The 24,781-nt window shown below is 47.0% G+C and overlaps 1 protein-coding gene across 3 annotated transcripts in view; it reads left to right on the top strand.

The window, feature by feature from the left end:
• LOC138247175 (killer cell lectin-like receptor subfamily B member 1B allele A) overlaps positions 1 to 22,680 on the top strand; it is a 221,326-nt gene extending 198,646 nt beyond the window's left edge. For 2 of the 3 annotated variants that reach the window (XM_069201920.1, XM_069201919.1), the window contains one exon: positions 22,377 to 22,680. In XM_069201920.1, coding sequence (XP_069058021.1) covers positions 22,377 to 22,512 — 136 coding nt within the window. In that variant the 3' untranslated portion in view covers positions 22,513 to 22,680. The remainder of the gene's footprint in view (positions 1 to 22,376) is intronic. The other variant, XM_069201918.1, reaches the window with a different exon arrangement.
• The last annotated feature ends 2,101 nt before the right edge of the window (positions 22,681 to 24,781 follow it).

The raw sequence follows: 24,781 nt of genomic DNA, 5'->3' as shown, positions 1-24,781 counted from the left end.
ACAGATTGTGTTGTGGTGAATTTTAAGGATCCGATAATAGTAGGACATCTTTTACACCATTTGTCCCGCTTGACTTTAAATCAGGATGGTATTCAAGTTTGTCATCTGGCGTATTTCTATATGTCAACATTTATGACATCAAATCTTTCTCTGTATTCTGAAAGAGGGGAAGAGGCTAAGGTGGGCACTGATATTTGTTTTAATGTGCCCTGTGAGAAAACAGGGCTGATTGCAGAGGCGCCCTAACTTTTTGCCCCCATTTTTCACTTTTTGCTGGTGTTTTCCTGACTCTGAGGGTGCCTTGGGTACTGCAAATAAGTCCCAGGGCCTGTGCTCTGTATAAAAGAAGTATGCAAATTAGGCTAATTATAATTGTCTATGTCAACCTACCTATAGGTCCCTAGTATATGGTAGGGCATGTAGGTTTAAGGATCCCAGCATAGGTAGTGCATCCATAGGATCACTGCTGAGGTGCCCAGGGTCATTTTAAAGGCAGGCCTGCCTTGCTGGCTGCTTTTAAATTAAAGAAAAATCAAATTCGACTTTGGAATTAAAAGTACTTCAAAAGTCTTAAACAACCTTATTTTTACACATGTCACCCCTAAGGTGTACCCTATGTGCCCCTAGGGTTGGGTGCCATGTAACTATAAGCAGTGACCTTATAAAAATAGTTTTTTAAGCCCTGCTGAGGTAAAATAGCCAAATGCGTTTTTCCCTCACTTTAGTGAATAGCCTCCATAGGTTTAAATGGGGAGACTTTATTTTAATTAACAAAGTTCCCTTAAGTGTCAGGTACCTCAAGTTTGGTATCAAATTAATTGTTATAATAATACATTTCACAACTTACAGTTGTTGGATTCAATATAACTAGTTCAGGTAAAGAGTTTTTAACTCTACCTAAAAAGTTGCCAACCTCAGCTCTGTAGTGCCCTTCTCTGATTGGCCAGCCTCTGGCAGCCTGGCCAGGCTGCTTGATAAGGTGTGAAGTGGCCTGGGCTGAACACAAAGGATGTGCCTGGGGGAGGAGAACTACCTCAGCAGATGGGGAAGCAGGAAGGGGGAGGGCTACCAAGCTGGTCTTCAAAGGCAAGGAAGGACATTTGGAGCAACCCAGCACCTCCCTCACATCCTGCAACCCCAGACAATTAGGTGCCCTCTTGATTAGATTAGGAGAGGGCAGGAGAGGGGTGTGTGTAGGATTTTTAGCCACGCCAGACGTAACCTCCAAAAATCAGTTTCAGGCATGAAAGATTTTTGAAGAATGTCACTCCCTGGGATTGATTTTTGCCACACTTCCCAGGTCATCACAGGGGGAAGGACCCTGCATCTGATTGGAGAACCAGAACCCCCCTGTTTTTTACCCAGGAGCAAGGATAAATATGGCAGAGCTGCACCCACACCTCAGATCCCTACCAGATCCCTACAAGGAAGAACATCAGGAGAAGAAGGACTGCCCTGCTGGGCCCTGACCTGCACTTGGACACTGCAATCTGAAGAGCTGAACCAGCTGTACACTTGGGCTTCACCACAAGAAGGACTTTGCCTGGCTTCAACAGGTTCAAGGAGGCACTCTCTGTTTGCTTCAGGTGAAAAATAGCTAACCAGAGTCCCGTCATCAAATCCTGAAGAAACTGACCAGTTGACCACTGTCCAGTGTCCGTTTTGGAGTTTGAGTCAGGTGCATTCTGGGAGCTGTAGTACGCACCCTGAAGGAGCAACTCAAGAGCTTGTGGAACCTTGGGGTGAGCTGTGGACTCCAAAAGAACCTTAAAAGACCTTCTGGAAGAAGATGCAGAAGTTTGGAGAAGATTGGAAAAGACTCCATAAAGGGACCAACCTGCCGCCACAACTCTAGCCGGCTTGCCTCAACCCCAACCCAGTTTGACTTGCAGGTTTGTCCTGCTGAAGAAAATCCCCGAACAAGTGACTAAGTCCGAACGTAGAAAGTTGACCGGGACCTCCCGAGCAGTGTATCTGAAGAGGGCTCCAGGGATGTTGGATCAAGATTCAGGTTCGGCCTGGTCAAAGGATATTCATCTCAAAAAGTCATCAAAGCCCGAACGTAGAAATCTTCACCGAGGGCTCCTGCAATGCGTATATGAGGAAGGGCTTCAGGGAGGTTGGATCGGACTGGCGAGTTCATCCGCTGAAGAAAATCTTTAAGAAAACGACTAAGTCTAAAGGTAAACTTTTGACCGAGGCCTCACGCTTGCTGTAGCCAAGCAGGGCTCCATTGCGGTCGGCCTTAAACTTTGACTTTGCCCCGGTCGAGGTGGGACTAGGTGACCTTTTTGTTTCTAGGTGCTAAAAAATACGAATTCTTTCAAAAATTCATATCTCCGGTTCCCCTTATCCAATTTTATTCATTTTGTTGTCATTTTAAAGATAAAAATATAGTCTATTTTTATAAATTGGCATTGGATTTTATAAAAAGATCCTATTAGAAATTCAGTTCGGTTTCCGTCTGGGAATTGATACGGTGGAACAATGTTTCAACCTGTATCATTAGCGGGGAAATATGTTCTAGTGAAGCAGGGAACTCTCCATTTGTCCCTTATGGACCTGTCTCATCAGACCCCACAGGCTACTGCAGCATGGATTTGGAAATTTTGTGGCAGAAAAACTTTCATTTTGAGGCACACTATTGCATTTTTTGCTACAATTCTGTGGCATTTTATCATATCGGCAATCATTTATTCATATTTATGAGTTGTGATTTTATTTTAAACCATGGTATCCATTCTAAATACCCACCAAGGACTTTCTGTTTTGAACTTGTACAATGTCTTCAATCACATAAAGGATGGTGACTGAGACATTGTGAGCTCATGCTGAGTTTACACCAGGCAATAACAACCATAGTATTACATGCTCAGGCTTCACAAAATAAAGAATTATCATGCTTGTCATACTGATCAGAAGTCCCCTCCACCACACATAAGCTATGCATATTGCATTAACCTCTATCACTTGGGCTATGTGGAGACATTTATGCAAAATAGAGCACTATAAAGTAGCACTACATAAACACTAAATACATTAACAAACACTCTAAACTGTATGCATGATTGATCTCGGCTGCTGCAGCCTGCATATCTGAATGTAGAAAATCCTGGAACCAATGGTTCAGACAACAGCACAGAGTAACAACAACTTCTTATAGTGCATTTCCAGACACCAAAATGTGATTTAGGGTCTGAGTCTTTGAAGTTTTATGTTGGGGTTCTGCTTCTTTTGGAGTGCCCACTCCTCTTTTTCTTCTTTCCCCTTGAAAAGATGTCCGTCACAGCAGGCAAGACTCTGAAGCTGATTGACCGACAACACAATTCATGGGAGTGACCAGAGTTCACAAATGGATGTCAGCCACTGTGATATGTGCATCTAAAGATTAATCTCAGGTTCCCAGACCTACTCTTTATGATTCCCTTATCAGCCCCATCTCCTTCCTGAGATGTGTTCAGGCCCCTTCCTTATGGTCTATCACTGAATCAAAGAGCAACCTTCCGAAGTGTAAAGGGAGTCTTTTCCTCCTTTCCTCCAATGGGTGTCCCCACCTAGCTCACAGGAATGCAACAATACACAAATCAGTCTTCAGGATTCCTCTCCTCCTCATGTCTTCACCAGGCAGTCCTGGGCTTCCCAAAAAAGAACACAGGGTCTTCCAGGTAATGTACCATTGCAGGCACACTCACACAGTATACATTCACAACACACTTATTGTCCATCATTGTTACCTCCATTTATTACCATGACAAGTACACACTGAAGCTTTTCTTTACTGTACCAGTGTGCGCTATTTGCAAACACACATGCTGCCAGCACACATACTCACCATGTGCGTGCAGCACAACACTTCACGCTTCATGTATTGTACTTCAAGCAAGCACAAGCACACCCAGCACATGCCTTCATTGTGCCTGCAGTACATAGCACCACATGGCTCATATCATGTATCCCCAACAGGCACACATACATTCAATACATGCACTAACTACACTGCATAGTGATGCTCAATCCCTGTACTGTAACCTTCCCAGGCACACATACATCCAACACAGATTCACTACTTGTGGGCTCTCCACATCTACCTGATGTACTCCAAGGGTGAGTTAAGCATGCAGCAGCTTTCTTTTTTTTCGATGCCTCGAATTGAGACTTATTTTGTGGTAAAAGGAATTAAATGTAGTTCTCAAGGTCACCTGTGGCATAATGGTCAAGTTCTGGGGGCCAAATGTCATTTAATGTCTAAGGACCTGGAGGTCACGTCTTACAAAAGTGTGGTGTGTCCAGATGTGGATTCTGCGTCTAGAGTTGTGTACAATTCCATGTCTGCTTTACTATTCTCAATTCTGCCAAACATTTCTGTGGTGTTTTGCCACATCTTCAATGCAATCTACTTATTTTACATACAGCACTGAAGGCCACTGCCTCTTCTGCATTGAGTCAAGTTCTGGGTGTGACCTCTGACAAACTGCATCAAGTTCATTGGAACACCGAATGTCTGTGCAAACATCTTTATTAGTGGATCCTGTTTGTCTGTTTGAATGGCTGAGTGGATGAGTAAGTAGGACTGGGCATTGCTAAATGAGAGTATGAATCAGAATGAGTGGGAGGAGCAGTGCCAAAGGGTGATAGCTATATAGATGAGTGAGTTGAAGTGTCATTGGGCAGATGAATGGAGAATACTTGACTGAATGAGCAAATAGATGAGCGAGTGGATGGATGATGGAGGAGCGGGTGAGTGTATGAGAGTGAAAGAATTGATGAGTGAGGTTTTTCCCCTTGTGAGAATGGTGGAAGCTGAATTAACTAACACTGACAAATGCCATAGGCAGCTTTATACAGGAATTCATGGGGCCTTGCATTAACAAGCAACATTTCCTATAAGAGGATAAGAATATTTGTCAGAACTTTTATGCTTGAAAACCACAAAGGGGTAGAAACACAGTATCCAATCATGATATACAAAAAGGTGATTTCCTCTTCACTGTGAGCCAATACATGGTGTGATGTTGATCAGGAGATGCATGGAGTTACACAAGCATAAGCATCTCATAATTAACAGTAAAACAACATTTCGTGATGGCAGAGTGATACAAGATGACCACAAGCATGACCTTCACATTACTCAAATGGGTGGGACTTTCCACTGCGTCAACAAAACAATTTTTCACAACCTCAGTCCAATCAAATGTAGGCTCTTGGCCTCAGACCTATGTGGACAGCCAGATGTCTGTCTGTTGCTGGGCAAATGAAGCAATGCATGTCGTGTAAGGTGTCGCTTTTAAGTGAGCCTTGCATTACAAGCTATTTTTCTGGGTATATTAGTTTATCTGCGGTCATCCCAAATCTGAACACACTTTACAGGTCTTTGTCATCATTCAATATCATAAAACATGAACAATACAAGATGGATTCCACATAAAATAAAACATGCATCTAAAAGAACGGGGGGGAATTAGTTAATGGTGGAAGATGACTGAAAGGTTTATAAAATATTGTTGATGGGTGAGTTTGAGTGTGTGTCTCAGCTGGTGTTTGGATGGGAAAGTGGATGAATGGATCAGTGAGTGGAAGAATTGATGGGCGAGTTTGGATGTGGGGATGGCTTAACGGATGAATAATAGAAAGGAAGAGGGATATGTGTAAGAATAATTGAGTGACTTGGTGGGCAAGAGGATTTGATAGTGGAAAAGGTGAGTTTGTGTTATCCATGTGTGAAGGAGGTATATGATTGCTGGGCGATTGTATAATGAGTGCACTGATAGATGAGTGTTTGGGTGGATGATCGAGTGAGTAGGCGAGTAGATGAAAAGTTGATCAGATGATTAGGTAGGATGCATTGCTTGCTCTATGAGTAAATGGGTGAATGTGTGGAGGTGCTCAATATGTCACTACTCTCTCCATTATCTTGGACGGTACCTCCAAACGCTCTGCTCTTCTTGAACTGCATTGGTCAGACCTGTGTCTTTTTTGGGGGAAAGAGTAGGGGAAAGTGAACAGATATGTTCTTCACATGCAAAGTCACATAGTATTCCTTCGGGGAGAGAAGCGTGGTAAACCTGCTCCTTAGCAAACTGTGGTGTCACATAGAGTACATGCTCCATGCCCCCGTGTATAGCCATCAGTGCCAGTCGACCCCCAGAGCTGAGGGAACAGCTAACATGCCAATCTGCACTGGAGAAAACCTCTGGTACTCTCTCTGCAGGCATAAAAACTCCAACAGAGCCCCTGTTGCCGTCACCCACAACATACACAGTGAACCCTCACCGACTCTACTTTCTCCCATCAAAGGAGTAATATCTGGCATGCATGCAAGCAGCTGAGGAGAATGAAAGTAAAGATGGTTTTAGTAATGGGGACAGTAACACATTGGCTATCCAAACCCATATGCTCAAGCAGGTAGAAAAGGGACTACAAAGGACATGTCTTTTGAACAGAACATGTGTCTCCTGTTACAAAGTGGCTAGCAAACGTCTTCCTGTGAAGCTCTGATTTCTGAGGATGACTGTGCCAGGCTTACGGGATTGTAAACCATGGAGAACCCTTTCAATGAGGCAGAATACCTAAAGCAAATCACCCACTGTCTTTCTTCATTGAGGTCCAACTTCTTGTTTATGCAGACCCCTCATATTCCCTTCTTTGGGCTTAATAAACAAATTATGACCGGGTTTCGAGCAATACTGGAGACAACATGGTTGCAACTTTAAAATGTTCTTGCACTCTCTCTGAGAAGTTTTGTATGTCACAATGATCCCTTCTGTTGGTTCACAACCTACACACCTAACATCCCTGTGGTCTTGGAATGAATATTGTTTTACTCACGTTTTGGTCCAGATCCACAACTTCTGAAGAATGACCCCCACCCATCCTCCTACAACTTTACGTTTTGTTTCCAGTACTTTTGTCAACCACTGCACACTGCTATGCCCGACTGTTGTAAACTAGTCAAGACTGAGACAAACTACTGTTGATTTTTCACCTCAGGGCTCGGCCCCAGCAATGATGAACAAAGGTGCTGTGGTGACTGTAGAGAGTAAGCGGAGAGCCATGCGGGCTCTCCTTGTTTGTACAACGTGCTCTGCGTGTCCGGGAGGGGCACGGAGCACGAGTATATGATAAAGAGAGAGCTGCGGTGATGCAGTCTCGTGTGTGTCTGCAAGCACACCTGGTCTCCGTGTGTGTCATTCCTTGAGGCGGTACCGAACCTACAATGGCGACGAGCGGGATGTCGATGTCCCACGTGTTCAAAGAGTAAAACCTCAAGTGAGTGGTGAGGTGGAGTTCTTAAAACAAAAAAAACTAAAAAAAAAGAGAAGAATAAACGTACCAAAAGTGGTGCGGAGTCGGCTGCCTGAAAAGGGAAACCGCGGGAAAAAAAATAACTCCGACGACGAAGGCGATCGGCGGTCCTGGTTTGCTGGAAACCGACCGCCTGGTGTGGTCCCGGAGAGTGTGCGGTTTGGCCCCCTGCCCGGGGAGGCCGGATGCGGAGCCACGCCCCGCCCCAGAGAAGAGAAAATAAACATGTGGAGCGAAACGCTCCGTTGAGCACTCGCATTAGGTGCATCCTGGTGCCGGGAGATCCTGCCCCGAAGTGCGCACCACGTCGAGCGCGCCGGCTTCGAGCGTCCTGTTGCCGGGGGAGCAACAGTGACGCAGGGGCCTTCTTGATCGGGCGCTCCGCCTCACAGTCTTCGGCCGCTGCGGAAGAGCAGCAAGACGTATGTTTCCCCTGGAGCTGGGGGAAACAGAGATAAGAGAACGTAGAGAAGGCGGGCAACCGCCTCGTAACACAGGAAACGAGTGCCTGTGAAAACGGAGGCACTACTGGCAGGCAGAGGCCGGCAAACAAGTAAAAAAAAAATTTTTTTAAATAGAATTTTTTTTTTTCTTTCTCGCTCAGTGGTGAATAACAAGCATAAACAAGTGTGGGTGAGCCAGTATTTAATGCAAAGACTGTTTTAAAGAAAAAAAAAAGCAAATAAAACGTTAACTTCTGTGAATCAGTGGAGCGTGAGAGGGCAAGCATGAGTGCCCCACCCCAGGACAATGGCGATCCACCACCACCACCAGGGAATCCCCAACTCCCAGCACAGCTGAATAATAGTATTCACTCCTCAATCACGTCATTACCACCGTTTAGCCAACTGATTGATGGTGCCCAGATGGCGCTTATGGATAAATCGCCTAGAAAACTATTTTTGCGCAGCTAGAGAAACAGATGGGGCCGTACGTAGGTCCGTAATGCTGTTGATGGGAGGAGATGAACTGCAGGAGCTGTTTGATTCCCTCCCTGATACAGGAGACAAGTCTGACTTTGATGCAGCGGTAACTGCTTTAAATAGACACTTTGATCCTCAACTTAATTCTGATTATGAACGCTTTAAATTGAGACAGGCACAACAGACAGAAGTCGAGTCGATGGATATGTTTTACGCCAGGTTGAGAAAGCTGGTGAGCTCGTGCACAGGACTCAACCAACAAGAAGAGATCCGAGCGCAGATCATCCAAGGTTGCCGGTCCAATGCCTTAAGAAAGCTCATTCTTCGACAGCAGGGTATGTCCCTCGACGATATTTTGATTCTTGCACGATCGCATGAACTGTCTGCGGTACGAGCAGACGCGATGGCAGCTGTAAGGGGTCAGTCGTTAGCTGCGGCGTCTTCGACTCGTGCTGTCCAGGTTAAGGAGGAACAGGTAGATGCTGTCCAGACACGCCAGGTCGTACCGCGCAAACCGAACCCGGCCAAACCCAATGATAGGGTTTGTGGAAGCTGTGGCTATGAGCACCGAGCAAACATGGGGTGCCCGGCGAAAGGACAGTCGTGCAACCGCTGTGGTAAGGCAAACCATTTTGCTAAAGTGTGCAGATCCAGGAGGAATAAGCCAGGGGAAACGAAAGGAAAAGATGCTAATGTTAGAGCTGTATCCAAAAGCACGGAAGAAGTAAGGGATCATGTCATGATGAGTGGCCCGGTTTTCGATGAAGACGAAGAAAAGGACATTTTTGTAATTTCTTTCACGGGAGGGAGACAACTAAAGAAGAGACCGCCTCCCATGAGCGACGTTCACGTCAATGGCATGCTTGTATCCGTACTCATTGATACAGGGGCGTCTGTTAATGTTATGGATGAAACTCTTTTCCAGAAATTAGTACCTGCCCCGATACTCACTCCAACGACTACAAAAATATATAACTATGGAGGACGAGACCCCCTTCCTCTCAAAGGGACAGTACAGGTAGCTGTGAATAGCGGGGATAAGTCAACAGAGGCAAAGTTCTATGTGGTGGCTGGGGATCGTGGCACTCTACTAGGATGTCACACTGCAGAAGAGTTAGAATTGGTGTTCTTCGCACGTCAAGTCCATGACACTCAGGTGGAACAGCTCCTCAATGAGTTCCCGCAGCTCTTCGAGGGGTTGGGACGGCTGAAAGGAAAGTGCATCAAACTGCACATAGACCACAGTGTGGTTCCGGTGGCGCTAAGACATCGTCGAGTGCCGTTCCATTTGCGCCCTGTTGTTGAGAAAGAATTGCAGCTGCTGGAAGACCAAGGAGTCATTGAAAAGGTAGATGGGCCTACACCTTGGGTGTCACCGTTGGTGATCGCGCCAAAGCCTAAACAACCGGGAGCGATTCGTCTCTGTGTTGATATGCGGTTGCCGAACAAGGCCATTAGAAGAGCGAGACACATAATGCCCACAATGGATGACATTGTTGCGGATTTGAATGGGGCACAGTGGTTCTCGAAACTGGATCTTAACGTGGGGTATCATCAGTTGGAACTAGACCCTGGAAGTAGGAATATCACCACCTTCTCGACCCATGTGAGGTTCAGAAGATATAAGAGACTAAGGCCCTCATTCTGACCCTGGCGGTCTTTTCGCAAGACCGCCGAGTTACCGCCGCGGTGAAGACCGCCGACCGTGGCGGTATGCCGCTGTGCGCATTCTGACCGCTGGGAGCGTTCCGCCGGAAAACCGCCAGCAGCCACACTGGCGGTCGGCGGGAAAGTGGAGACTGGTCAACCTCCACCGCCACGCCAGCAGAACACCGCCCACAGAATTACGACCCACATTTCTGTGTGGCGGTCTTCTGTTGGCGGTCTTCTGTTGGCGGTCACCTCCCCATGGCTCCCGTCGCCTCCCGGAGGACCAACGCACAAGGTAAGTTGATCGTCCGTGAGGGGAGGGGGTGGGGGGGTGTTGTGTGATGTGGGCGTGCATGGGGGTGTGCGTGTGAGTGTGTAGAGGGGGTGTGTGAGTGCGTGTATGCGGGCGGGGGGTGCTGCTGTGTCTATGGGTAATGTGTGCTGTTCGGCAGGTGCGCATGTCTGCATGTATGTGTGCGGGTATGTGTCCCCGTTGTGTATGTGTGTGTAGGGGGTGTGTATATGTGCATGTTGGGGGTGTGTGCATGTCGGGGTGCATGTATGTGCATGTCGGGCTGGGGGTGGGGAGGGGGTTCGTACCACCTCTGGGGGGTGGCAGGGGGGTGGAGGGTGTGGGGGGAGGACTCGGGTGGGTAGTGGGGGGTGGGGGAGACCCCTATCAGTGCCAGGGAAGGAATTCCCTGGCCCCGATAGTGCTTACCGCCATGGTTCGCACGGCGGTTCCCGCCCGCAAGAAACCGCGGCGGTAGGCAGGGTCATAATACCCTTGGCGGTCTTGGGACGACCGCCGGGCCGGAGTGCGCAAACTCCAGCCCGGCGGTCATGACCGCCGTGGCGGTCGGAGTGGAGAAGTGGCGGTCGGTCGCGGCGGGGACCGCCGCGGTCAGAATGCCATTTTTAATACCGCCGGTCTGTTCGCGGTCCGACCGCCGTCTCTCCGCCGACCGCCAGGGTCAGAATGAGGGCCTAAGTTTTGGGGTATCCTCGGCTGCCGAAGTTTTTCAGAATGCAATCAGAGAGACATTGTCTGGACTACCGGGAGTGATCAATTTAAGTGATGACATCTTGATACACGCCCGGACGAGAGAGGAGCATCATCGCCATTTGAGAGCAACGCTGCAAAGGTTAGCTGATGCAGGATTGATGCTGCACAAAAATAAGTGTGCGTTTTATCAAACATCTGTAGATTTTTTTGGGTATATCTTCTCGAAAGATGGCCTGCAGGTAGATCCACGGAAAGCTGAAGCAATTTGTCAAGCCCCCATTCCACAAAGTCCCACGGAAGTTCGTAGTTTTCTAGGAATGGCCACGTATTGTGGAAGGTTCATACCACAACTTGCCACTATGTCTGAACCTCTTCGACAGCTCACGAAAGGGCAACATCGCTGGGACTGGACTCAGGAGGCCCACAAGGCGTTTGTGGACATTAAGGTTGCATTGCTAGATAGGTCAACTATGGCTTATTTCAACCCCCGCAGGAGAACGGAAGTGGTGGTAGATGTGAGCCCCGTTGGGCTAGGGGCCGTTCTATTGCAAGAACAGAGACATCAAGAGTGGATCCCTGTGGCATATGCCAGTAGGGCTTTGTCAGCGGTAGAGACTAGGTACGCGCAGATTGAGCGCGAAACGCTAGCCATTCGATGGGCGTGCCGCCATTTTCATCTCTACTTGTATGGGCATGAGTTTCAAGTGGTCACTGATCACAAGCCATTGGTTTTGTTGTTTGCGGGCAGCCCACGTCTTGCACCCCCGAGAATTGAATGATGGACTGTTCTACTTCAGCCTTATCGCTTCACGGTCGTTTATCGGCCTGGGGCGAGTAATCCTGCAGACTATCTGTCTCGTCACCCTTCTCCGAAGGTATCTGATGCACACCAAGAACAAGATGAAGAAAGTACTGAGGTCTTCGTCAGCATGGTCGTACAGTCGGCATGTCCCAATGCTCTTCTTATAGCTGACATTGTCAGTGCTACCCAGGGCGATGTGGTGCTGAGTCATGTCAAGGAAGCGTTGACCCATAAGAAATGGAAGTATTTTCTAGAGAAGACCAATGTGTCGTGCCCAGATCAGAAGTTGGCTGTGCAAGGTATATGGAAGGTGCATGATGAACTGTCTACAGATAGTGATGGTTTGGTTCTTAGAGGAAGAAGAATTGTGCTTCCGCAGTGTCTCTGGTCTCGAGTAGTTGAGTTGGCTCATCAAGGACATCAAGGTGCTGGTAAAACTAAAGCAAGGCTACGTGCCAAAGTGTGGTTCCCTGGTATGGATAAGCAATTTGACGATATGGTGGGGAAGTGTCACTCCTGTATTATCACATCGATAGAACCTCCGAGTTGCCCAGTGGCAACCGAACCGGCTACTTTGAAACCATGGATAAAGGTGAGCATGGACTTTGGAAGTTTTCTGGATGGAAGATTGACGGCTGTCCTGATTGATTCATGTACAAAATTCCCTGTGGTCGAGTTGGTATCGTCTACGGCGTTCGAAAATGTAAGACCAGTTCTGCAAAAGACGTTTGCGTTGTTTGGTCTGCCCGACGAAATTAGAACGGACAATGGGCCCCCATTCCAGGGGCAAGAGTTTTGCACGTATCTTGATGGGTTGGCAATTCATCATCGTAAGATAATGCCCTACTGGCCTCAGGTAAATGGGGACGTTGAAAGGTTTATGCGAACTTTGAATAGGGCCCTCAGAATTGGAGTTGAGCAAAAGGAAGACAGTGAACAGTGTTTGTATCAGTTCTTGAGTGCTTATCGTCAAACACCCCATAGCACCACTGGGTGTGCCCCCTCTGCTCTAATGTTCAAGGTGTCTCCGCGTGACTGCATTCCAGCAGGTACTAAATGGAAACCTCCTGCGCTGGATGTCAAGGCCACTCAACGACGACGAGCAGTTACTAATCAGAAGGCCAGTATGAAACGAAGATCCAAATATCGAGGGTTTCAAGAAGGAGATTGAGTAGTGGTAAGATGTCGGCGAGGAGGAGGGAAGTTTAGGACACCGTTTGAGCCTGAGGTATGGGAGGTCATTGGAGTAAAAGGGTCAATGATAACTGCGTCCAGAGGAAGACAGAGGGTGACCCGAAATGTGTCACACTTTCGGAGGGCTGGCCTGAGAGAATTGGGTGAAGAAGAAGAATGTGAAATGGGTGATATCAATGGTGGTCCCTCCATGACATCCAGAGAGATGGAAAGTGCATCTGGACCAGCTGTGACTGAACAAACCCAGCCTGACTGTGTTCCTGGGCATGGAAATGTGCGCACTAGAAGTGCGAGGTATGATTTACGCCCCAATCCTGCACCAAGTAGTCAGCTAAAAGACTTTGGGGGTCATTCTGACCCTGGCGGTAAAAACCGCCAGGGCCAACGACCGCGGGAGCACCGCTAACAGGCTGGCGGTGCTCCCTTGGGCATTCTGACCGCGGCGGTTCAGCCGCGGTCAGAAACGGAAAACCGGCGGTGTACCACCGGTTTTCCGCTGCCCTGGGGAATCCTCCACGGCGGCGCAGCTTGCTGCGCCGCCATGGGGATTCCGACCCCCATACCGCCATCCTGTTCCTGGCGGTTTTGGCCGCCAGGAACAGGATGGCGGTATGGGGTGTCATGGGGCCCCCGTAAGAGGGCCCCACCAAGATTTTCAGTGTCTGCCATGCAGACACTGAAAATCGCGAAGGGTGCAACTGCACCCGTCGCACCCCTTCCACTCCGCCGGCTCCATTCGGAGCCGGCATCCTCATGGAAGGGTGTTTCCCGCTGGGCTGGCGGGCGGCCTTCTGGCGGTCGCCCGCCAGCCCAGCGGGAAACCCAGAATACCCGCGGCGGTCTTTTGACCGCGCAGCGGTATTCTGGCGGTCCCAGCCAGGCCGGCGGCTTCCGCCGCCGGCCGGAGTCAGAATGACCCCCTTTGTCTGTCAAGTTGACTAGTCATAAACTGCATGTCATCATCATCTTTTGATGACGGAACAGTGTTGGAGACTGATGGGGACAGTGTGAGAAGGTCTCCGGGCATCTAAAGAGGACAGTGTGAGAAGATGGGGCACTGGTTGTTACAGAATTGTACTGTTTGGTTATTGGTTGTTTAGTTTGTTTTCTTTCAGTTTTCTTCCTTACGGAGTGAGGGCCTGGAGGGTAATGTTAAGTCGTTGGTTTAAGTTGTCAGTTAATCCGTCTCCATGTGGAGTAAAACATGGGGGGGATGTAGAGAGTAAGCGGAGAGCCATGCGGGCTCTCCTTGTTTGTACAACGTGCTCTGCGTGTCCGGGAGGGGCACGGAGCACGAGTATATAATAAAGAGAGAGCTGCGGTGACGCAGTCTCGTGTGTGTCTGCAAGCACACCTGGTCTCCGTGTGTGTCGTTCCTTGAGGCGGTACCGAACCTACAGTGACAAATGCAAGACCAAATTAAGAATGTAGAGAGAACAAGGGATGGGTAAGGTGTGGGACATTATGCAGAAATATCTGAAATTAATTCAATTGTTTTTATTTGCCCAGTCAAAATAGATATGCATTCTTTTTCAAGATTTTTCCTGTTCTCAATTTGTTTTCTTTCTTCAGTACCATTGACATAATCTTCCCATTCATTCTCAGACACTCAGGCAAAAGCTGCCCTCTTCTTGCAAATACAGAAATCGTGTTCTCAGGAAAGTTCCTCTTTCTGTGCTGTTCGGTACATACCTCAGGCGGACAAATGCATTCTTGCAGATTAAGGAAGAGAAAGAACCGACAGTTTCCATCCCTGTTCCCTGACTCTTTCATGTCCCTTAGAATAGCTGCTCATAGGATCGTTTTAGCTCCCTTCCTGTTGTCCTTCGCGGCGCGCACAGGCAAGTCAATGCAATGAACACATCATAATAAACAGCACGCGGAGGCGTATTGTTTTTTGCGGCAGAAGTTGCGGCCATTGCGTAGTTCGGCTTATTTCGCTGTAAAATAACGATGCGCGAAATCGCTATAAACTGGAGGGTCTCTCTAGTACATTTATACATTTAACACACTAATGACGGAAGCACCGCCAACAGGCTGGCGGTGCTTCCCTGCCCATACAGCCGCGGTCGGAAAACCGGGTCCGGCGGTTTCCCGCCGGATTAGCCCCGGCTGGGCGAATCCTCCATGGCGGCATGGGGATTCCGACCCCCTTCCCGCCAGCCTGTTTCTGCCGGTTTTCACCGCCAGAAACAGGATGGCAGGAACAGGTGTCCTGGCGGCCCCTGCACTGCCCATGCCACTGGCATGGGCAGTGCAGGGGCCCCCTAACAGGGCCGCAGTATGCTTTTCACTGTCTGCTTAGCAGACAGTGAAAAGCGCGACGGGTGCAAATGCACCCGTCGCACACCTGCAACACCGCTGGCTCCATTCGGAGTCGGCTTCAGTGTTGCAGGCCTCTTTCCCGCTGGGCAGGCGGGCGCTATATTGGCTAGCGCCCGCCGGCCCAGCAGGAAAGTCAGAATGGCCCCAGCGGTCTTTCGACAGCGGAGCTGCCATATGGCGGTTCCAGCCAGGCGGGGTTGGAATCACCCCCTAAATTAGGTGCCATAATCAAACAGCATGGGGTGGAAAAAGAATTGTTAATACCATAAAACACATGCATTGGAAACCCCTGTAGCGGTCCGCTGTGGGCCCTCAGGCAAAACCAGCCCATCAGTTGGAAGACGCAGAGGCATGCACAGGCTGTGTGTTGGCCCCTTTCTCTTTTTGCTCTATATAAATAATGTCAGTAGCATTTTATTAAAGAATGGTAAAGATTTGCCTAGGATATTAAACTGCCTGATTCCCATTCTTTTGCAGGCTGATGTAGTGGTTGTTATCATCAGAACAGCTAATGGCCTTCAACTTTTTTTGGACTCGTTTTTATCTTTTATGAAGAGCCTGGATCTAAAAGTCAATTTTCTTAAATGGTTTGTTATGACCTATGCCCTAGCAAAGACTAAATCTAAGTCCCACTGGTTAGGGGGCACACAGTTAGCTAGAACTATGACTTTAACTATCTGGGGATTTGATTTAATTCTCCTTTGTCCTTGACCCCACTGTTTACCCTGAGGCACCAACAATTTAGTAAAACAATTGAGGCTGTGTTTAGATTTGTTCATAGATTATGCCAAGGAGGTTGCGCATGTCAGAGAGGTGTATTTCAACTAAGGTGCCCTCACACGGGCACAATCCGTTTTATTTAGGGCCTTGTAGGGTCCTTCGGATCAGGGATTTGGGACTACAATAACTTGGATATTCTCCATTGTACAGAAAATAACTGCAGATTACTGTTGATGCCCAGGAGCGCTGCATCCATCATTTGCCATGAAGAGTTAGGCTCAAGCTATTTGGAAAATACAATTGGTTTTGCCCCTCTGGTTCTATGGACCTGTTGTTGTGGTAATCTGGAAGCTGGCCTGGTGAGAGAATTTCTTAAGGATTGTCACTTGATAATTTGAGCCATATTCCATGGTTTGTCTATGTAAAGAAATGTTTTTATTTGTTGGGATTCCCAAAATTGATTACAAAAGTGTTGAACATAACTCTAAGTTACAAATATACAATAAAACAGTGATATCAGGATTTCTGAATGTCGCAAAGGAGGAACAATGCTGTTTCTATGTCAGTTGTAACCAGGAATGCCGCTATTTGCACCCCCTGGTTTAGAACTGATCTTAATTCTTGTAATGATCTCTACCCATCGTTTTTGCCTGACTTGTTTAAGGCTGAATACAGTGCATTTTTGGGAGGAAGGCTGATCATTGGGTGAGAACTAGAGTGTCCAGAACCAGAACTCAAGAGAGGGTGACCAAAAGAATGAGACAGGGAAGCCCCCACCCCCAAGAGAAAAAGGTGGAGAACCCTAGGAACAAAGAAATGGAGTCCTTAGGCACCCAAAAATATGTCCTGGAGGGAGGGCCCAAAGACAACTCACAAAACAAAGGTGGGTACCAGGGTACAAACTGGGATGCCACTGAGGCATGGTGCCACAACTGTCAAAAGACAGGGCACCACACCAAGGACACTTCTTGTCCCAAAACAAACCCACTAGTAAGCCCCCGGGGTAGCCAGTGTAGCTATTGGAGATGACCCCTCAGATGAGGAGGTCCACTTAGCCTTTAACTGGGAAGTGTGCCCTACAGGTGAATTGAAAAATCCATAAGGGAATAGACACTTCTGCCACCTACTGGTGAATGGAATCCCAGCCACTGCCCTGAGAGACACCTGTGCCAGTCACACAATTGTGCATTACAGGCTGGTGCTCTCAAACCAGTATATCCCAGGAGAGACTACCAGGGTAAGGGTTATCCCAGGAAAAGTCACTGATAGGTCAGTATCTGTACTGCCTATAGAGACAGATGGGTCCCTTAGCTGGAGATGGGTGGTAGTTAGTACAGAACTCCCCCGTGACTGCCTGCCTTGGAAATGACCACCCAGAGGTTGGTCAGCGACCAAAACAGGACTTAGCCCAGTGGCAGATCTCTCCCAAGGACTCTGAAGGTTCTGCCCCTGCAGTGAGTGCAAGTAGGCCCATGAGAAAAAGGGAAAGCAGAAGGAAAGGAAAGGTGGCAACCTTTAACTAAGGCACGAGAGAGCCAATGAGTTTCTACGCCATCAGGGAAGAACTCCATTGTTAGAACTGGCGAAGCCCAGCTTGACCCCCAAGAAAACCTGACTAGTCAGGCACCAGCTCAGCCTGAGTTGGTGGCTCTTCAGTTGACAGAAAAGAGAGTGAAAGGAGGGTGTTTTCTGCCGGAGGTACAGATCCCCCACTCCCTTGCAGCAGACAGGCACCCTGAACCCAAAGACGCCTGTAAGTTAGCCCTGTCCCCTGTGGGTATGGAGCTAAATCTGTGGTTCTGGGTACTGACAGCTGTCAGTGGCCTCTGCTGGGTGTTAGCGTTTATGGCTGCACCATCCTTGACATGGTCTGACCCGATACCAAATAGTAAGTTAGGCCCCCTGCCCCTGTTGGTCATGGTGGGGTTACTCCAGTTATGGGTAGCCTTTTTGGGTAAGCTAGGGGTTGGGGTTGCCCTTGCTAAGATAGGAATAGCAGAGGTGGACCCCCAAGACAGAAAGGAAAAGTGCAGCAACTGGTGGTACAGGTGTAAGATATTTCAGATTGGGTCCTATAGCTGTTGAGGTGGGTCAGTTCACCAGTCTGTTTCCCTTCTCTTCCTTACCTGACAGAGTAGGAAGCCTCTACAAGATATTGTCTGAGTCTCTTGGCCTGTGGGCTGGGGGAGTGTTGTTTGGGAAACTGGCACTTTGTTGCAGTACCCCCCCACACACACTTTTTGCCTGGTTTCTGGATGCAACTTGGAATGGAGTGCACTGGGATCCTGCTAACCAGGTTCCCAGTGCCAGTGTTCTATCCCTAATACATTGTGAAGGTAATTGGAAACACCTTAAGCTGCCACTATCACTCTCTAGTAAATGGTACTTAGGTACCCAGGGCATGGTAATTAGGTGTTGAAATGATATAAGACCTAACATTTAAAATAGACAAACACTGAAATTCAACTGTTTTACTTTAGTGTAGTAACCATAACTTCGACCCAGTCATGCACTGCTTATGACCATAGGCAAGCTTCTACCTAATTCTCCAGAGGCGCTGAAGGCCCAGTGAGCGGCAACCCCCTGCTGTGCAAGGCCTTTGGCTGTGTGTCTAGGGGATGTGGCATCCCAGCACATACTTTATTGTCTGAACAATGGCATTTGGGGCCTCTACATATGGCCCTGGGGGTTTGAGTGCACCCAGCTTTCCCTCTTAAGGAGTCTTTAATTTATTTTCAGGACTCAGGAACCAAGTCCCCGATTCCTGTAATGGTCACCACAACATATTTTCCTTGTTGTGATGAGCCAATCCGAATCTGCCCGTCCACTTTGAATGGACTAATCAGAGCACATCTGGACACCTACGGTCCAGGTATCTAACTTTTTACCAGGTTTATCTACTTTGTGCTCACCTGAGCATCTTTTTTAGATGCTAAATTCACAAACAATGGCAGAACAGATTTACACCAAATAAAAGAAAGCAGGCTTTCTTAGTAGAGTTTTTACTTTTGTCAAATTTGGTGCACTTCTGTCTTTTTCTTTACTGGAGGTCTTGCTTTCCTATGTGAATAAACAGAAGAAACTGCAGTATTAGGATCGCCACCCTTTTTTTGGCCTCTGTTTGATGGATCGTTTTGAAACATCCTACAAAAAGGCTCAAGTGGATAAACTTTGTGTTTGCAAAGTTTTGTGCATATTCCTCAAATGGTGCCCAAGTTATTATCTCCATAACTGCTGTGGACCCTCCCCCCGTACTGAACCCTTTAAAGGTTATTTCGGGTAGTTCTCTCTTAGGGCTCTATATTTTTTTCCCACATAAGATATCTAGGCCAAATTTATGTCCTCCTTTTTACCAACATCGTAGGGTTTCCAAAAGTCACCGGTGCTTGTGGATTTCCTTGGAGGGGATGGAGAAAGTATGCAAAATATAGCTAACTTTTGAGAAAAATAGACCCCCTACCTGCTCCTAGGGGAGAAAGACAATGTTTCCCCCTCTGGGGAGGGTTATGGCTGGACACCAAGGTAGTCCGCACCCTCCTTATATTTGTTTTGTCTCCATTTTAAAATGCCGGGTGCCTCATTTACGAGGCTTGTGGTGCAGCACGTTCTTTGCTGCGCCACCCTGTGCCACCAGGAAAGGGCAGAAATGCACTGAATCTAAACGATATAGTGCATTTCTGTCCTCTCCCCCTTCGCAGGCGCACACATTGCTGACTCCTGACACCATGGTGCAAGGGTGCATTCGTTGTGGGGGTGGTTGTTTTTGTGCAGGAAGGTGTACCTTCCTGCACAAAACCAATCACAAGAGGTGTTTTCCCTTTCTATGGATGGTGCAGAATGAATGAAGGAGGAAAAAATGGGGAGAAATTAAGATATTTCTCTCTGTTGCGTAATTATTACGCCATCGCTGAGGTGGCATAGGAATCTGAAGCATTCCCAGACTTGTAAATCTGTGAATGCATCAAATTCCTTCGTGTTCCATGGGTTTTGCGTGAGAACACCCTAAGCAACACCCATGGAACACCCTTTTCACGCAGTATTATGCATGAAAGAGGTCCATATTTACAAGGCCATGAAAAGCCATGCACAGTGGCTTTGCATGGCCTTGTAAACATGGGTTGGCACACTGTGCCACCGCAGTATAAAAAATAATTACGCTCCAGTGGTGCAGTGTGCGGCTAGGGCCTCATAAATAAGCCCCCTGGTTTTTGGTAGGCTTTCTGCCCACTACGAGGCAGATTGAGGGTGAATACCCCTATCCACCCTCCGAGGAGCAGAATTTCAAGTAGGCCACAAGGTGGAGTATAGCAGGGGTAGAAACCCCAGGAGGTCCGCTCCCCACCAAAAAATACTACGCAAATGTAGTCTCTGCTGTTTAATGACTTTCTGCCCCCTGGGAAGTGAAAATTGAGATAATTAAGCCAGTTCATAAAGACTGTCTAGATTCCTATTGGGGTGATAGAATTACCAGGCCCATGGTGAGCAGCCTCCATCTCCTATATTTTTTTGAAAAACAAAAGCAAAATATTCCCTGGGGTGTAGTGGGCTTTCTGCCACCCCAAAAGTGGTGGGCCAGATTGGGGGTAATCCCCCCGATCTGCCCTCCGGAGGGGGCAGAAATACTGTCACCATTGATTTTTGGGGGTTGATGGCTTGGTCCTGCCCATAGTGGGCTGCCCCCACCCCTATATTTATTTTAAAAATAGACCCTGCTGTCTCTTGAGCTTTCAGCCTTACAGGTCAGGCCCGGGGTGGGGGGGCATAAAGATTATGGCCTGACAGAGTTTGGCAGATGGATTACTCCATCATAAACGTGAAAGAAATCCCATCTGCGATATTATGATTCCCATAGGATCTAATGGGATTGTAATATGGTGGACAGGAAATCTGTCATGTTTATGATGAAGTAACCCCATCAGCCAAACTCTAAAACCAGCCCTTTATGTCTTGCCGGGGTGGTGGCATGGACATGCCCATGGTAGGCAGTCCCCCCATATATTTAAAAAAAATACATTCCCTAGTGTCTAGTGGGCCTTCTGCTCCACCCAGTGGTAATAACCCCATCTGCCCTCTGGGGGGGCATAAAGACTGCTACCTTAGTTTTGAGGGAGTAAGGGCATCCCCATGTCCATAGTGGGAAATCCAAACCCCTATGTTTTTTTTTAAATGGACCCTGGTGTCTATTAGGCTTTCTGTCCCCCCAGGGTCAGAGAGGGGTAATTACCCCACCAACTCCCCAGTGGGGCAGAAAGACTGTTCCAATATGGGCCTCATTTTGCTTTCACTTTAGTGTAGTGACGTCAGTGTACCCTGCTACCTGATAGGCATTGCACTAAACAAAAAAGAAAAGACTCAGGATACTCTGGAAATCCTTCCCAAGCAGCCTGGGTTTGAAAAATAATACGGGAATCCCTCTGGTGCCCTGCACCAGAAGGGCCTTTATATGCCTCCCCAGTATTGGCCAGTGGCTGCCAGATGCACTGAGGAGGTAGTGAGAGTGTCGACCACTGGTCCACACTCACCCTTGCCATGCGTAGTGTTGTCATTGATGTAAAGTCAGAGGTCATTAGGGATGTTTTCAGTGCTGTTATTAAACATGTCACGAGTGCTGTAATATGTGAGGGTACAAGCAGCGCATGGTGCAGGAGCAAGTTACACATGATTTAGGACACGGGTTATAGTTACATGGGATAGCTATATCTGGTGAATTTCAGTGGTTTTTTTGTCCATTGCTGTGCACAGCATGGGATTGGCCGCAGGGCCTGGCCTAGGGCCAGGCACTGCCCTTAACCCCACATTCCCGTTGCCCCCTCCCCCAGGGAGGTATGTTTATATAAAACACATGCACGCAAACTTAACAATTGTCTATTCTAGGTGGCTCCACCAGTTTGATCTTTAGCCTCTTTCATGTCCCCCGGTAAACATCCCATTTAGGGGTGCCACTGAAGCAAAACCAAGTTTGTTTTTTATTTTGTATGTACTTAAATACATTTGTAAATCGATTGACAACTCCTTGTGAAAATATTATTTCTGTTTGAGTTTCTACATCCTAGTTTTGCAAGTGTCCATACTGTATTGTCCATGTTGAAAACCCCTCATTTTATCACTCATTTATTTGCAGATTACTCGCAGGAGTTTTGCGCTGATTTATTGACATGAAAGGGGAATAGCTGTATCTACCACTTATTGAAGATATATATATAACTAGTTCGACCACAACGAAGAAAATCAGATCCGGAGTTTACGTTTTGCAATTTGGAGCATAACCCATTTTAGAGCAACACATTTCCATGTATTCATATCATAAGGAATCCCTAGGTATAATCCTTTTTAAGGAAAATGTCCACTAAAGTATTTATTACATTGAACGTCTGTCAGCACAATGTTTTCTAATAAAAAAATATGCCTTATTATTGGCAGCCACTTTCTCACATGAATGTCCCTGTTTCTACAGTTTCCGTGTTACAGGCCCTGCTGATGGAGACCGGTGTGGAACGGTGCAGAGCAGCTCCATTGTATCCGGACGTTGTATCACCAGTTTTTACTGGATCTGCCAGAGGAAAGCAGAGATCTCCAGCTCCTGGGTATAAACCTGGAGTCAATGACTTCAACAGCAATAAAGTCACAGCAGGATTAACCTTATGGGACTAAAATACTAGGAAACCGTTTGTAGTCTCAAAGGCAAAGTAGAAAGCCTTGGAAGTGATTAATGCAATTAAATAAAGGCATTAGTTTGGCAAGGCTTGAATTTGATAAAGTTGAGCTAACTACACTCATTTTCAACATCTTTCTTGTTACAAGCGCTATAAATGCCTAACACGGGTCTTTGATCGTTCTCCTACCATCAGCATTTCAAGGTGATTTAACACCCTCGTTATATGTTATATAGGCGTGGTTGCATTAATTATGTAATGAATTGCAGCGTACATTTGAGTGTTTGCCTTGAAAAAGGCCACAGTGTGAAATACCATCTCATCCACATGTCCGGGAACGTCCAATTCTGACTACAACACGTAGGGGTCGATTATGACTTTGGTGGCCGCCTTCCTGTGGCTCCATTAGGAGTTTCCCGCTGGGTCAGCAGGCGGAAACACCAGCGGGAAACAGCCTAAGCATCGTCCCTGGTCATAGAGCGGAAGCAATGCTGTAGTGTGTAGGGTGCAACAGTACCTGTTGCGATGTTCACTATCTGCAAAGCAGTGAACATTGCAACTGTGATGACCGGGGGCCCTGTACTGCCCGTGCCAAGTGCATGGGCAGTGCATGGACTCCCCTGAGGCACCCTGCTCATAGTCTCCGCCAGCCTTTACCTGACGGTGCGACCGCCAAGTAACCACTGGCAGAGAGGGGGGTCGTAATCCCCACGGTGGCGCTGCTTGCAGCGCTGCCCTGGCGGATTGGGACCGCCAGCCCCTCCTGTGTTTTAAGATCGCCAGGGTCCTAATGACCGCCATAGTTTTAATGATATTAGCTTGTACAAAATTCTGTTAAACTGGCAAAAGAGTTTAGTTATCCAGTACTAGATATTTTTTATGTCTGATCTAGTTACTAAAACACTACAGCACCAAGAAGATTTTAATGATACAATCTAGCCATGGTAGAAATCCCAGAGAATGCTGAGAATGAGAAATTGTGATATGAATCCTCACATAAATGACTTAAAATTAAATTGTCGGAGGGGGGCATGGTGTGATTGTTCTATGTGGCGGGTCACACTTTAAGATTGCTCTGTGCTGTCTGAATCCTGCAAAAGTGACCTATACTAGTGACAAACTACATGGCGAATGGGGAGGACTGAATCCTGTGTAATTCAGTGTTTGTTGGATCTGCCCGGAACGTGAGAGCTGAGCTAGAACAGTATTCCCAGATATGCCCACTACCTCAAGGTAGTTAAATTGAGTTAAAATGGCCACAAGCACTTCATAATATCAAGGGTGGAGTGGGGGAGTTAGGAATGGGAAGTCCTTAAAATTTAGATTAATATTCATTAGGTTGCAACACACAAAAAGTATCAATCAATCAATCAATAGTTTATTCGGTCCAAATTTAGGCCATTTTTAAAAGTAAACATACATACATAGAAATAAAAACCATAAACCAATGTATAGTAAAAGAAAGGATAAGAAGGGGTCGTATAGCTAAAATATTTCCATAAATAGTTGTAAAAAGAAGAATACTCAGGGTGGTCTCCGGATCTTGCCCTGTACATAATGCTGGACACTAAAATAATACTAATCAATTATTAAAAAGATAAAAACTGTTCTAGAACCAATCTAATCGATTATTAAAAAGATAAAAACTGTTCTAAGACCAATCACTATATAAAATCACACATTAAAACTCCAGAAAATAGCACAGATTAAAAAAAAAGAAAGTTAAGAGGTCGGGCCATAAGGAATGGTACCCATGATTGGTCAGTTCTATTAAATAGATTGGTCAGAATAGGATATAACTTAGCATTTATAAAATTATATAGTTGTGGTAACCCACTAAACAGCATACTCGGGGATACAATCTAATATCCATGATAGGTCTCGGTTTTCCTTAGAGTCCCAGACTAATATGATCGAATGCTGGTTTACTGGCTGCTAGACCGCTCTTCAACTGATGGATTGGGATCTGAAATAATCCTGCTGCGAATTTTCCATGCTGCTGCCAAATATTTGGAAACAGAGCACACTGTCAGTATGGAAGTATCATATTTACATATTCTGAGTACACTATTGCGAGATGGCGAGGGCAGTGTTCTGCACAGAGGGGTAATCCACTTCCCTCGAGGACATTTATACAGAGGGCAAAAAAATAGAACGTGTTCATAAGTTTCCTTACATAGGTGACAGTTTATACATTTGTCCGATG

The sequence above is a fragment of the Pleurodeles waltl genome, chromosome 7, assembly GCF_031143425.1.
Source record: "Pleurodeles waltl isolate 20211129_DDA chromosome 7, aPleWal1.hap1.20221129, whole genome shotgun sequence".
NCBI classification, from domain to species: Eukaryota; Metazoa; Chordata; class Amphibia; order Caudata; family Salamandridae; genus Pleurodeles; species Pleurodeles waltl.
This window is presented reverse-complemented; position numbering and strand designations above follow the sequence as displayed.